General features: G+C 39.6%; 3 protein-coding genes across 4 annotated transcripts; all 3 read left to right on the forward strand.

Annotated features, from left to right (window-relative positions):
* Positions 1-959: 959 nt before the first annotated feature.
* On the forward strand, positions 960-1403 carry LOC138135029 (uncharacterized). Its single transcript, XM_069053665.1, has one exon. The coding sequence runs from the start codon at positions 960-962 to the stop codon at positions 1401-1403; it is 444 nt and encodes a 147-aa protein (XP_068909766.1).
* On the forward strand, positions 1400-5650 carry Ttc7 (tetratricopeptide repeat domain 7). The gene is made up of 9 exons (XM_069054604.1): positions 1400-1892; positions 1943-2094; positions 2400-2527; positions 2580-3078; positions 3130-3327; positions 3603-4404; positions 4452-4690; positions 4739-4935; positions 4991-5650. Exons 1-9 carry the CDS (start codon positions 1766-1768, stop codon positions 5121-5123), a joined length of 2475 nt encoding a protein of 824 aa, XP_068910705.1. The 5' UTR covers positions 1400-1765; the 3' UTR covers positions 5124-5650.
* Positions 5651-8523: 2873 nt separating this feature from the next.
* LOC138135229 (calmodulin) lies at positions 8524-12875 on the forward strand. Of its 2 annotated transcripts, none has more exons than XM_069053914.1 (4): positions 8524-8684; positions 8974-9148; positions 10957-11199; positions 12066-12875. In XM_069053914.1, exons 1-4 carry the CDS (start codon positions 8682-8684, stop codon positions 12092-12094), a joined length of 450 nt encoding a protein of 149 aa, XP_068910015.1. In that variant the 5' UTR covers positions 8524-8681; the 3' UTR covers positions 12095-12875. The 2 variants fall into 2 exon arrangements, with proteins under 2 accessions (XP_068910015.1, XP_068910014.1); XM_069053913.1 differs by having other exon boundaries at positions 11476-12080.
* Positions 12876-13575: the final 700 nt, after the last annotated feature.

The raw sequence follows: 13575 nt of genomic DNA on the forward strand, positions 1-13575 counted from the left end.
ATCGTTTAATTACGGCTTTATCACAAATAGGTTAACTTTGGTATGACATATTATATAGACACTGACAAATATATTGACAATTCAATGGGCTGATTTACATAGATTAAATTTTAAGTGTCCCAGTTTTATTTGTCCACCGACCGTACATTTGTAAGTTAAATGGTATTTTAAGGTTATATTCTGAACTGATTTATATTGGGTGACTACTCAAGGCACTTGTTTGTTGTTTGTAGACATAATTTAAAAATTTCGTACCTTGTTGCCTGTTCCACCACATAAAATTAATAACTTCGGACACAACACTTTTACGCCTTCCATAACACATCTACTTTCTACTGTTGCCTGTAATAAACTAAAGTAATAAAGTATAAAATATTGTGTAACCTTAAAAAAGCCATCACAAAAACTGCAAATTCACGTAAAACCAACAACTTATTTTAAAAAACAATGCACAGACATAAGCCGAATCGAGCGGGAGTATGAAGTATGACTTGGCAACAGTGGCTCAGTGGCGCCCCCAAAGGTACTCGCAAATCGCGAGAATGCATTTGGCACATAGCCTAAGCACGCTCCGCCGCTAACTGTTTAAGTGCGAATTTTAAATATTGAAAATAAAAACGCCGACCTTACCTGACGTGACCTGACCTTAAAAATGATGTGACAGCATCCTTATATCGAAAAGAACTATTATTTTGCACGTTTGAACCTGATATCTGGGGCCGCTGCAATTTCTGATCATGCGCCGGCGCGCGCTGTGCCAGTGCTTTGGCTATGTGTTAAATGCATTCTCTCCCCGAAATCCCCAATGAGTAGAATATGAGTGACAGAGTGAGTCACACCTCTCTTGTGTCACCCTTGGCAATCCTTAGAAATGTGGAAATGTCATTTTGTATAACCTCAAAATTTGTGAATGTCATGTAAACGTAAACTTTCGAAAAATCTTTGTCAGAATTGATAAGATGGTCTCGTCAAATCGTGGTTATCCAGACCCAGACAAGCCCACGGAAGACCTGTCTCCCAACAACGAAATAATTGTGACGACAGATACGGATACAGATGACGAAGACAACACTTACAATGACTATCAACCATTACCAACAAACGAGCTGGTAGAAGACGATGAAGAATCAACCAGTGATAGTGACGAAGGTGCCGTGGCCAATATTGACACATTGCCGCCCATTACGACAATGGAAGATAGTTTGGTGAAAGAAGTTTGGACAGAACCTGCCCCCAAAGCAGTTGATATAGTGATGGATAATAATAAAGTTGATGAAGTGAAGCAAGCTATGCTTAATTTTACATTACCGCCGAGCTCGATTCCAGAATGGGCAAACGCTATTCCGGAAGAACAGTGGAAGCAACAGTTGATTAGTAGATTGCAACATATGCAGAAAAAATAATATTTATTTAGTAAAAAAAAAGAATCAAGGCTAGCTGTATATAATTAGTGGCAAGTGTTCTGATAGAAACGGGCTAAATATTTATAATTTATACATAGTCATAAGTATTTTACGAAATGTGCGCTGTCGCGAATTTTTTAGCTTGATGATTTGACATCGAAAATAAATTTAAAAAGTTAAATAACCGATTGAGTTGACCTTTTCTCGATAACCTGGCTTTTAAATCCTCATTACGTTGTGATTGGTTGTTTGTCAAGGTTAACCTGCAAGAACAAATATACACATGACATATGTAGGTTATGTTGTGACAAGCGTAATTTATAGTTTATTTTTGTATTATTTATAAAAACTACCCTTTAAAAATGACAAGTAGAAACAAAACTCCCACATCTCGAATCGAAGTTGATATTGAAAAGAGCAGAGAAGAATCGAACTGGTTGAAGGTTATAGAATTGGCAGAGCAACTGAAAGAAAAATCGCCCGAATTTGGTAAAGTAGAAGCGAAATTTCAGTTTACGTGATAAAAATGTGATTTGCAGTGTGTCTGTCAGACTTTCTGATAGGAGAAGGCAAACTAGAAAATTATCTAGAGGAATGGCCACCAATCGACGCAAACATGGATCGGGCCAAAATTGGACTCATAGATGCTAAAAGATACTTAAATTTGGTCATCAATGATGCAGGGATCAAGGTACAGTATTTTAAAAGTTCCTATAAGAAATGAGCCAGACTTTAATCCTTTCTTTTGTTTTGATTTTATGTAACAATACATTTTGTTGTTTTTGTCACAGCTGAAAATTGTGTTAAGGTATTTGTTTGAAGGAAAATAAACAGATTGGGCATGATTTTGACGATTTTTTTTCTAACATGGCACTTTACAAATGGTTATGTAAATAAAATGTTATAGAGTTTAACATGAGAATTGTTTTTTCTTAATTGTTAAATAATCTTTATAAGAATTGTAAAAAAAAATTTCAAATTGATGTTTTTTTTCAGGCGGGCGTTGCGATGGATGCACATCTTCTCCTTGGAAAACTGCACTATGCATGCGGCCAATATTCCATAGGAATCAAACATTTCAAATCTGCAGAACTCCACAACTTATCCCAGAAAAAATTGCCTTTGTATGTTACCCCCTCAATTCCACCACACCCATTCATACTGATAGTTTTGCAGACGTAGCTTACGAATAGTCGCCGAATCGTATGCCGTCAACGGCTTGTGCCTCCAAAAAGACGTATCAGCGACGAGCAAATTCAAAAAGGCCGAAAAAGAAGAAGAAATGACGAAATGTTTCGGTCTAGCGGCAGATCTAAGCTTACTTTACATGCAGAAATTAGAAGAGGAACTCACGGGAACAACCACAAACACCGGGACTCACTCACCCCAACCCCCTGCCGCTCATAAATCACTGGGCGTCATTTTGGAACAAGCATTGCAGGAAGGACCGGCGCTGCTCCTTCACCGGGGAAAGCCAGACGAGGCCCTCGAACGATACAGAGCGTCACTTTCAGCCGTCGAAACACAAGGAGCCAACGCCATTCGCTTGAAGTTCATGTGTCAAGTTGCCGAGTTGATTCTTCAAGGTTTAGTCGGCGAAAAGTACAAAGCTCCCGCGAGCTCTCCACCAAAAATCACCAACTGGAAACCTAAATATTATGCTTCCTTGAATCAAGTAAACAAAAGTGCACTTGTTATACTCATTTTTAAATTCTAACTGTTACAGTTCGTTCCAAGGAACGAATGTGAAGAGACGATTTTATTACTGCTGATAGCAGAATCGATGGCCGTACGTAACGCCGTTTTGTCCCAATCTCCAGAGTTTAAGGAAGTCAGACTTAGCGCTTATCAAGACGCAACCATGGTGTATGACTTGTTAGCTGTAGCGACAGTGCGGTGGGGACAAGTCACATTATTGCAAGAAGTAAATTTTCAAAAATTGACATTCGAGGAAGATCGTGGTGTGCTCTGGTTTTTAGAAACGTCAAAAGTGACATTTATGTCAATGTCGTCTTGATCAGAGCACACTTAGATCTCAGATTAACGGCCGTATTCACCAACGCCAGTTAACGTTAACTGTAGGTTAAAATACTTCGTTACTTTAGTTACCTATTGTTATAACAATGTTTTCGTATATTTTAACCTACAGTTAACTTTAACTAGCGTTGGTGAATATGGGCCTAAATGGTTGTTTTGTAGTCTTTGGAACGGTCCATGAAATTTTCGTTTGAGGAATTACACTTGTGGAAACAACACGGCCTTAGTCTTCTGTCGACAGGTCAATACGTTCACGCTCTGGCCGTTTTGAAAGAAGTGATTCGATTAGAACCAAACAACGCTAGTAACTGTTTGCTGGTTGCGAAACTATGTTACGAACACCTCAATTTAGCGGTCGACGGAACGAATTTCAGCATTGAAGCGAAGAAAAAAGACCAACAAAACAATTCCGGATTGTTGGGAAGATGTTATCTTTACATCGGCATCGGTTACCACCTCCAAGCGGAGGCGTGTCTACTTAAAAAAGACAAAGAAGATCTCATGAGTCGCGCCCTCGAGAATTTTAAAAACGCCGTCGACGTCGAACCAAACGACCACTTATGTCACTATTACCTGGGCCTTCAATTGGCAGTACTGGGACAGATCAGCGAGGCTCAGAACCACGTCAGGATATCGCTGGATCTTCGCGCGGAAAACTCGTCAACTTTACATTTACTCGTTTTACTGTTGACGGCCGAGAGGGAACACAAGAATGCTCTCGCGATCGTAGAAAACGCGCTCGAGGAGTACCCCGACTGTCTCAATCTGATGTACGTGAAGGCGCACCTCGAACTACACGAAGATGGTGGCGAGAGGGCGCTCATAACAGCCAAACAAATGCTCGAGTTATGGAAGAACCTGTACGAAGGACAGACCAATTCGGATGTGCCAGAATGTGATAGAAAAAGCGACACACGTTCAGTCTTCCAATTGTACACGTCTGAAATGTCCGATCGGGACTCAAGTGAGTGCAGTAAAGAGTATTAGAGTCGGTTGGCAGTTGGAAGTTAGGTTCTTTGCAGCTCCACAACACGGCGGCGTCCCGGGTGGAACAAGCTTTGAGCGAAGTGGCGAGTTCGTTGAGCAGTTTTAGTCCGAGGCCGGGACCGCAGAGGGCGTGGTTGCTGCAAGTGGAGGTGTGGTTGCTGTTGGCCGAATTGTACCTAGCGATGGACCAGCCTGCTGACGTGCAGCAGTGCATACAAGAAGCCACTCAGATTTATCCGCTCAGTCACCACATAATGCACATGGTTTGTGGCGTAGCTGTCGATGCACAAAATCTAGTAATGTTTTTGCAGAAAGGGCTGTTGCATATGCACAAACAGGAGTGGCCAGAGGCCAAACTGTGCTTCCAAAATGCCGTAGCGATTAACCCCCAACATGTCAAGTCCCTGCAAGAGTTGGGTCTGGTGTACCACTACCTAGGTTTGCAAGGTCTCGCCGAAACGACGTTCCGTGAAGCGGCCAAGATCGACCCAAAAAATCACATCACATGGTAATTTTCTTGTTTGTCTGGATCAAGCTGAGACACAGTTTGCTGAATGTTTCAGGTACAACTTGGGCAAAGTTTTAGAAGCGTTGGGAGAATACGAGAAGGCGAGCAGCGCTATGGCGACCGCCTTAATGGAAGAGAAAAATAATCCGATACTTCCCTTCAGTTCAGTTCCTCTTTGTTTTGAATGATGCTGCAGGTGTTTTTATTAATTTGTTGAGTCAATAGATGAATTTATTGTTATTTTATTGTTACGTAACTGATGGTGATTGTACTTAACTGTGTTATAGAAAAATTAATTTGTACAATTAGTGTTGTTGATGTTTGTGTATGTAACGAATCATTTGATGTGATAGCCGTTCTTAAATATACAGTAAGTGGGGGGCGGGGTTAGAATTAACGTGTTTAAACGACATTCGCAAAATCGAGAGAGGTCGAGACGATTTGACAGACCGGTCAAAAAATTGATAAAAATTTTGAAATGTCGTTTAGACCGAGTACCTAATTAGAGGCAGCGGTAATTGTTAACAGAAGCGCCTAAATAGTGAAATTGTAAAATAAAACAGTTTTGGCACCCACGCCGTTATACTTTTAACTGTGAACTGTCAATATGTAAAATGTTCTTAACTCATCCAGCCGGTATAAACTGATGAAAGATATTATATAATATATTAATGAATAACATTGTTCAACACGTTAATTATATATATTTTTTTTTATTTACTTTTTGTTCATTTTCAGTTTTATTACCCTTTATCTGCCCTTTATTATTTTATTGAATCGGTGGATTAGTTCCCGATACTGCATTCCCATTGGATAAACGTGGCTGTAGCTCTTACAGAGATGAACCAATGAAATAAGAGTTTGTGAATATTATCAAGATATTATACATAAACCATAGATTATAAATGTAGACGAAAGCAGTGACCAAAGGCAATCACTTTTTCGATCTCTATCCAGGTTTTTCCGAATTTTAACCTGTTCAAAGTAGATAATTCTGACAAAGCTGCAGATAACTTATCAGCTTAAAAATTCTCAGAATTTCCTTGGATATTACAAATTTTCAAATGTGAAATTTGGGATTGGTATTTCAGCACAAGGAAAAATATCTCAATTCAGTTTTATTTTGTGGACAGACTCTATCGACGAGTAAACATCCCATAAACCTTCAATGCATTATGCAAAGATTGTTAATAGTTTAATGTTTTAACCTTGATAAATTTTTTTAAGTGTACAATAAAAATATACGCAAGAAAATAAAACTGTTTTCGATATTTTTAGGAATTTATTAAGTGGAAACACTTAGAGAAATTGTTGCGAAATCGTCGGTGGCGAGCCTTCAAAGATACCTACCTATTCATTTCGGTTTTTTTTTATCAAATGTGATTAGTAAATGATGTACGGTTGAGCACCACAATATGTCATTGATGTGATAAACTTCACGTAGATGCTTTACATTTTTATGTAAAATTTGTAAACTTTGCGATACTATTTTCTTGTATTAACTCGTCTTGCTTCAAAGTTTCAATATTACCACCTCATTCACAAATCCCCCTGGGTTGACATATTTTCTTTCAATTTCAATTAAAGTCGTTTGATAATAAATTTGATGGACTACTTTCACGTGATATCGTAATCTTTTTGATCGGTATGCGTTAAAATTTTATTAAAGTTATAAATTTATTCGATGTAATAAATCTGATTCACTATAGCAACAAGTTCATAAAAAATACAAATTTAGGGGACGTAATTTACATAAAACCATAACAGCACTTTCCGCGCTCACTAAATACCCGCCCATTATCACTAACAATTATTTATTTGTTGAACAAATAAATACGGATGACAGGTAAACAAAGAATTAAATTTAACTTGGTCTAGTGTGTCAGAGTATGATTAAATTAAATTTAAAAAATATGCGTCACTTTGCATTCGGTAGTGCAAATGACTCACGTTAGTAATAGTCATAGTTTTGTTGTTCTTTCCAGGACTTGGAACACATTTATAAAAATAATTTGATGGAAAATGGCAAAAAAATTACATTATTTTGACATCGCTGCGTTAAAAATTACACCAAATAACACAGCCTACTTGAATTCCAAAGTGACGTTTCCAGACGAAAACCTAAAGTAGAAAATTTTCACGATTTCTAATAAAAAATAAAGAAAAAGATTTTGTGCTGATTTCAAAGAGCGAAGAGTAAAGAACACAACACTCAAAGTGTAAAAACAAAAAAATGGAGAAACAGTCTGGAATCCAATTTGTTTCTGGCTCTTATAATGACATTTTTTTTTAATTTATTGCTAGACACGCCCACGTTATTACTGCCGTAAATTGCCCTCCAACATTCGCACACCAATAACAGAAGTTCTACTTTTTTGAATCCAGCCATCCTTGGGACCTGGCGCTACCGCCAGTACTTTACTACCGCCACTCCTGCAGCGCCCTCTACTACAACTTGCAGTCAAATTTCAAGACTTTTACAATAAAAAAGATTCCAAAAAAACTCCAGTTGAAAGAATTTTTTGAAACGAATCCTTGTACCTATCGTCTTTAAATTTTTGTATAATTTTGACATTCGTTTCACATCCGTACAGAATACGTCACGTAAAAAATTCTTCATTTGTGTGTCAAAATTATGCCGAATTATTAAATTTTTCAGTTTGACAGTTGACCTGACCTAATAAAAAATGGTTGCCAACTCTTTAACAGAAATTTAGTTTAAAATTGAGTAATAAAGTAAACGTATTTTTCTAAGAAATTTGTGTTTTTTCAGTACGAAGTAATCAAAATCTCTACACACTTTAGTATATTATTCAAGCAATATGGTGATGAATCTGCGGTACAACTTATTATAATAAAATGTTACTCCTATTTATTTTGGTTGTAAATTGTATCTTTTTTCATGAGCGCCGCAAAATAAAAAGTAAATTTATCGGCGGACGCAAAACCGTTGAACATTTCATCGGCGATTTATGACAGACAGAAGCAGTTACCGCCTCTTAACATCGGCCTCCTGATGGCTCGCACCGCCTCCGGCCGCCGATCCCGTCGATGCAGCGCGTCGTGACGCGCCGCACCCGGCATCACACCAACCCCCGAACGTCCGCATGCAGACTGTTGCATCGCGGCCGGCAAGATCGGGGGCGGTTCCGCGGCAGTTCTTGCGGCTCCTCCGGTTCCAGGCGTCGCAGGTCTGCCGCACCCGACGCTCCGGACGCGACGCATCACGCCGTTACTTCAACCGCGTGCGAAAGGCCGTCCGTCCGCCGTTGACGCATTGCAGGTACATCTGGACCAATGGGAGCGCTCCTCCGTACGAATGTACGTTGTAAACAAGCCGCGCCCGACATTCAAACGTGGCGATCGCTCCGCACCGAAGTCTAGTACCGCGCCAGGGCGCCCCGCCGGGGCCGCATTTTGAAAATGGAGAGCGTCGCCGTGGCCCCGGACGCGTCGCCGCCGCCGTCCGGCCCCTGCGGGGGCCTGCGGCGCGGATTCGACGAGTGTGGGGCGCGCCGGGGCGTAGGAATATTTACTCGTTTATGTCGTAGCCGCACTATTGCGCTTTGGCGGTAGTGGTTTCGCAGCGGCGCCTCTTAGCCCCTCTACCCGCCGTTCCTAAACAAAACGAGAAAAGACACAGACGCAGACAGTTGGCTGGTGCACCTTGACGTGAAAAGTTGTGAAGTGAGCCCGTTTACAGTCTGATTATTGTTTAGTGTGCCCTTTGTACCGTAAATACCGAAATGGTGAGTACGCCAACGCCGCCGAGAGCCTATTTGCGCTGAACCCAACAGCGGATGGTCCCTTTTTCCGTGGATATTTCCGGTTCGACGCAAACGCTTTTGTAAATAGCTGTCAAATTGCGAGTTTCCGTAAACCGGTAAATTATTTTACCGCAATGCGGACGTCGAGGGCTGATGCCAAATCGGAGGCGACGGAATTTTGCAAATTCGTGGGGTGCACTTGACGTATCGATCTGTTGCACAGGGTGTTTACTTTTTCAAATTTAATTCACCTCACGGGCTTCTCTTGTAGGCTGACCAACTCACCGAAGAACAAATCGCGGAGTTCAAAGAGGCATTCTCGTTGTTCGACAAAGACGGCGATGGCACGATCACGACCAAAGAATTAGGCACCGTAATGAGATCACTAGGACAAAATCCCACAGAAGCTGAGCTTCAGGATATGATCAATGAAGTAGACGCCGATGGTAAGATCGCTACGAACAATCGCCACAACAAAAACCTACATTCTTACACTACTCTCCTTTTTTCAACGTTATACCGTGTGAATATCCAAACTCTTGTCAACCATCTGTTGACTCCTCTCGCCTAACGTTTATTTTCCCAAGAAAAACTCGCTCACAAACCGGGATGATGTAATTATTACCAGATAAACTTTTATCACGACACTATTCAAAGTGTAAGTATTGAATCATTATTTTTTTCATACTATCAATGATAAACCGATAATTTACTGCATTGTTCTGTTCAAATGCTCCACGAATAAATCCAGATAAAAATATAACTCTCGTCAGTCCCAATTAAAAATTCCACATAGGAACAAACTTATCAGTAATTATCCGAAACAACTCGAGTTGTCGTAAAACGCGTCATCGATATTTGACTGTGACGCCTCTCGATCGAAAAATTCTAATCTTTATCGGTACTCCAAAAAAAATCACCAGCCTTGGGTTGGTAACAAATTCGAAAATGACAGTTGCCCTGTCGTGACAACTGACAGTTACCCGCTCGATTAATCAATTGGGACAAAGACGAATTTTGAAAATGTTAGAGTAACGACCTAAAATTCCAGAGATTTCTATGCTAATGCAGGAATTGTGTATTCCTTCCAGCTTTTTCTGTGCCGGGCAAGTAGGCCGTACTTGCCAAAAGCACATTAGCTATGCAGCGGCACAATTACTCCGTGGAACCCAAGATAATTTGTGAAATGCTCGTTTATTATTCAGCGACGGTTCACATTCTAAGCTTGCGATGATGGGCCATAAAGGCTAAGATTATGTTATGAATTTTAATACGGAACAGTGCGAAGAAAAACAATATTGAATGCGTCGACTTTTCATTCGACTTGGTCGTCCATAACTTCGAAGAAAGTCTTTGATTTAGGGGTTTGTTTATGCGAAAAATTTAATAACAAACTTTTTTTGTAATGGCTTTGTTTACTCGGAGGGAAAGACTAGAAGAAACTGTATCATTAGTTTGCGACAGTTCGGAGAGGGCCTCGACCGTGAACTGCTGGACCAAAGACAAACAAAAATATCCAATCGATTTTTCACTTTATTTACGTTACATAATTATAGAATTCGTGATTGAATGCGATTAATTGCGGTCAGGTTTGCGCACGCGAGTGATAAGCAATTCCTGCGAGACGCCCACAGCAGACCGAATTAAGATATTTGCTCTTTATTAAAAAGATGAATATTGTGATTGGCCTAATGCGCAATAAAAATAATTCCCTGCCGCGGGTCCATAAATGTTTGCAAATTGACGATCGGCCGATTCCCAGGGGTGGTCGCACAGACGGGAATCTTTCGGCGAGTCGACGTCTCATCGTGGAGAGTCCGGTTTCAGTTTTATGTTTCGATTTTTGACAGATCGGGTTAGTTTCACGGGCGAAAGGGATACGGGATAGACGCACAGGTTCGGGATTAGGAAATTAGATTTCGCTCGGTTTAACTTCGAATCTCGTTTGGTTTTGTCAAATTGAATTTGCGATGTTCGATCTGGCGCTAACGAAGGCGCCGAATGCGCGAATCAAAAATTTACCGTGGATAAGTAAAGTTGCGTGTTTCTGACGGGATGTTATTTAGCCGTTCGCAACCGTAGTACGATCATCCCCCCGACGCCTTCACCTCCCGATTTTAGTACAATTAGTTTAGAAAGCGTCGCATTTCATAATTTTGATTATTTCGTCGCTTTGCGAATGGAGAACGAGTGCAGAGTGTGTCAGAGTTGAGGGTGAAGTCGCGAGTAGAGCTGTACAAGTTTTGGCTTTTAGGTAATGGTACAATCGATTTTCCCGAGTTCCTAACGATGATGGCCCGTAAAATGAAGGACACCGACAGTGAAGAAGAAATTCGCGAGGCATTCCGAGTATTCGACAAAGACGGCAACGGTTTCATCTCGGCGGCCGAGTTGCGTCACGTGATGACCAACCTCGGTGAGAAGCTGACCGACGAAGAAGTCGATGAAATGATCAGAGAAGCCGACATAGACGGCGACGGCCAAGTCAATTACGAAGGTAACGATAACGTGGCGTAGCTTACGTCGGTGTGTTTACGTTTCTTTTAGTATTATGATTTAGCGGTGAACTCTGTACATATTCGCGTGTGGAATATTTACGGGGTTCGCTCGTAGCAAAGCGAGTAAGTATGAGCGGGAATCATTCATGGGTTGAATTGTCTTCGATTTTCATCACACTATACTTTTCTTGCGAATGTAGCTCTTTGGTTTTTTTTTTTTTTCATTGATGTGTTTTCTGGACCAGGAAGGTATGACTGGTAGTGTTCCTTTGCAGATTTCCGAGCTCTAGCTCTCATAGTTTTCAGTCGGTACTCAGCCACACATGCTTCGAGCTGGTCAGTTGTAGTCTTGCTTTGGGAATGTGCTTAGTGGCATGTCGTTCTGTTATTGTACTTCCTATCACTGTCTGAGCACTCTTGGTCATGACGTCTATACGCTTTTTATGGTAGATTGGAATTTTATTGGAGCATCAATATGAAGCACATTTCCAAATACAACTTTGACTGCATCTTTCATTGTTGTAGATATTTATTATTGTCGAAATAACCAGACTAATTGACCATTTTACCACTGTTCGATACGTGCTGTAATATTTCCATCAATTCCGCTAATACGATTGAGCCATGTTATCCGTACCCGCCGTAAAATGGGATGGAGTCGAGTGGAAATTTTGAATTTTTCGTTGTCATCGCAACGAAAAACGCAAAATTGAGATTGCACCCCATGTTGCGGTACTTACATTAACGTAATTCACACATTGATGTAGTGCACCCAACACTGTTCTTTATTACGTTGGGATTATGTTGTTTTCGGGAGGTTCGAGGGGACAAAAGGTGTTAAAGTGTGTTTTCTTTTTTTTTGCAGAGTTCGTGACCATGATGACCTCAAAATGAAGAGTAGAACTGTTTGCATTTCAGCTTTCCATTGTTTCATCCCGGCCCATTATCTACAATTTCAACATCTTGAACTTTTTGCTTGGCTGCCGGGCCACTAAAGTGAAAAACTTAATCGTTACTTTATTATTTACAAGACAACTTTAATTAATAATAAATATTTATAAATTAATATAATTGTGTAAATTTTTGTAATATATTTGTTTGGAAGGTGCAACACCAAGCATCCTCTATACTGTTTCAACTTCTGTGCTACATGTCTAGTTGAGTCGTTCTCGTTATTCACAAAGTATGAAATTGTACTTATTAAGTCGTTCTTTCGGTGTTAGTTTAGGGGATACACAGACTTAGAATACACTCAGAGTTTCATGTTTCATACTTTGTGATCCAAACATACATCTGTGCACTTAACTATAGAATGTATCCCCTTGTTTTTATTACAAATAAATACATTGGTTCAGTTCCATCATCCATCATAATATCCTGTATTGTAGGTTTTACATTTAATAGTTAGTATTTTCCAGTGTATAACCAAATAGTCACTCTTCGTCAGCCTCGTCATTTTTTATTGACCTGTTTATTTATTTTTATTTATAGGTAAGACAACTATCATCGGTTACAATGTGAAATTATTAGATGTTTAAATTTGAAATAAATGTGACTAAAAATTATTTATCTAGTGATTGATTGTTTATCACCCGTTTTAGTATAATATTGCTACAGTTATTACAATTTTTTATGTTATATTTTTCCTTATTTTGAAATAAACATTTTAAAGCGATTTTCTGTTTTTACCACCAACCGCACGGTTTTTTTACAATTTGTACGCAAAAACTCGCAAAACCATTTAATCCAAACGAGAACCATATATGCACTAGAGACCAAACACTCACTAGACCAATTTCAGTAAACTGCACTTTTAACGGAGAGAAAAAGAGGTCAAAAGAAAACCTCGCTATACCAGGCTCGACATGAATCTGTCAAAATAGTACCAAAAACCTTCACCCACACCCAAATTCGTACTATACTCAACTGGAATATCGAACTCCACTTTGCATAAATTAGTTTTATTTAGCATAAATTAGGTTCCCATATTATGCTAATATAATCTTGATTGATTCCAATTCTCAGAAATCACGGTGGTAGTTCACGGCAAACAATAATTTTCATGGATCACATTCGTATTTGATTATGTTTAATTGCTCAAAACCATAAATATTTCTTGCACTATGGCGTGCTACCACTAAAAAAATCTGAATGCGATTAAATTATCCAATTATTCCTACGCAAATCTAATGAGACATCCTGCAATAACAACGCCGTCATTGATCCATCCTGTAAATTTTGCACATAAAGAGTCTCAAGTAGGCATTGCACAACTGTCTTCGAAATGTCAAACTGACATTATTTTCTTATAAATGTCACAAGAAAATACAACTCTCTTTATTGAAGCAAAATAAAAGCACGCAAACTGATGATAC

Source organism: Tenebrio molitor, chromosome 7 (genome assembly GCF_963966145.1).
Source record: "Tenebrio molitor chromosome 7, icTenMoli1.1, whole genome shotgun sequence".
Lineage (NCBI taxonomy): Eukaryota > Metazoa > Arthropoda > Insecta > Coleoptera > Tenebrionidae > Tenebrio > Tenebrio molitor.

What these genes read in the sequence shown, in the direction of transcription:
- LOC138135029 (XM_069053665.1), top strand. Translation starts at nt 960, where the DNA reads ATGGTCTCGTCAAATCGTGGTTATCCAGACCCAGACAAGCCCACGGAA.
- Ttc7 (XM_069054604.1), top strand. Translation starts at nt 1,766, where the DNA reads ATGACAAGTAGAAACAAAACTCCCACATCTCGAATCGAAGTTGATATT. An exon ending in ATTATGCTTCCTTGAATCAA is followed by an intron (nt 3,079 to 3,129) that starts GTAAACAAAAGT and finishes TAACTGTTACAG; the next exon opens with TTCGTTCCAAGGAACGAATG. An exon ending in AAGTCACATTATTGCAAGAA is followed by an intron (nt 3,328 to 3,602) that starts GTAAATTTTCAA and finishes GTTGTTTTGTAG; the next exon opens with TCTTTGGAACGGTCCATGAA.
- LOC138135229 (XM_069053913.1), top strand. An exon ending in CAATGAAGTAGACGCCGATG is followed by an intron (nt 9,149 to 10,956) that starts GTAAGATCGCTA and finishes TTTGGCTTTTAG; the next exon opens with GTAATGGTACAATCGATTTT. An exon ending in CGGCCAAGTCAATTACGAAG is followed by an intron (nt 11,200 to 11,475) that starts GTAACGATAACG and finishes GTTCCTTTGCAG; the next exon opens with ATTTCCGAGCTCTAGCTCTC.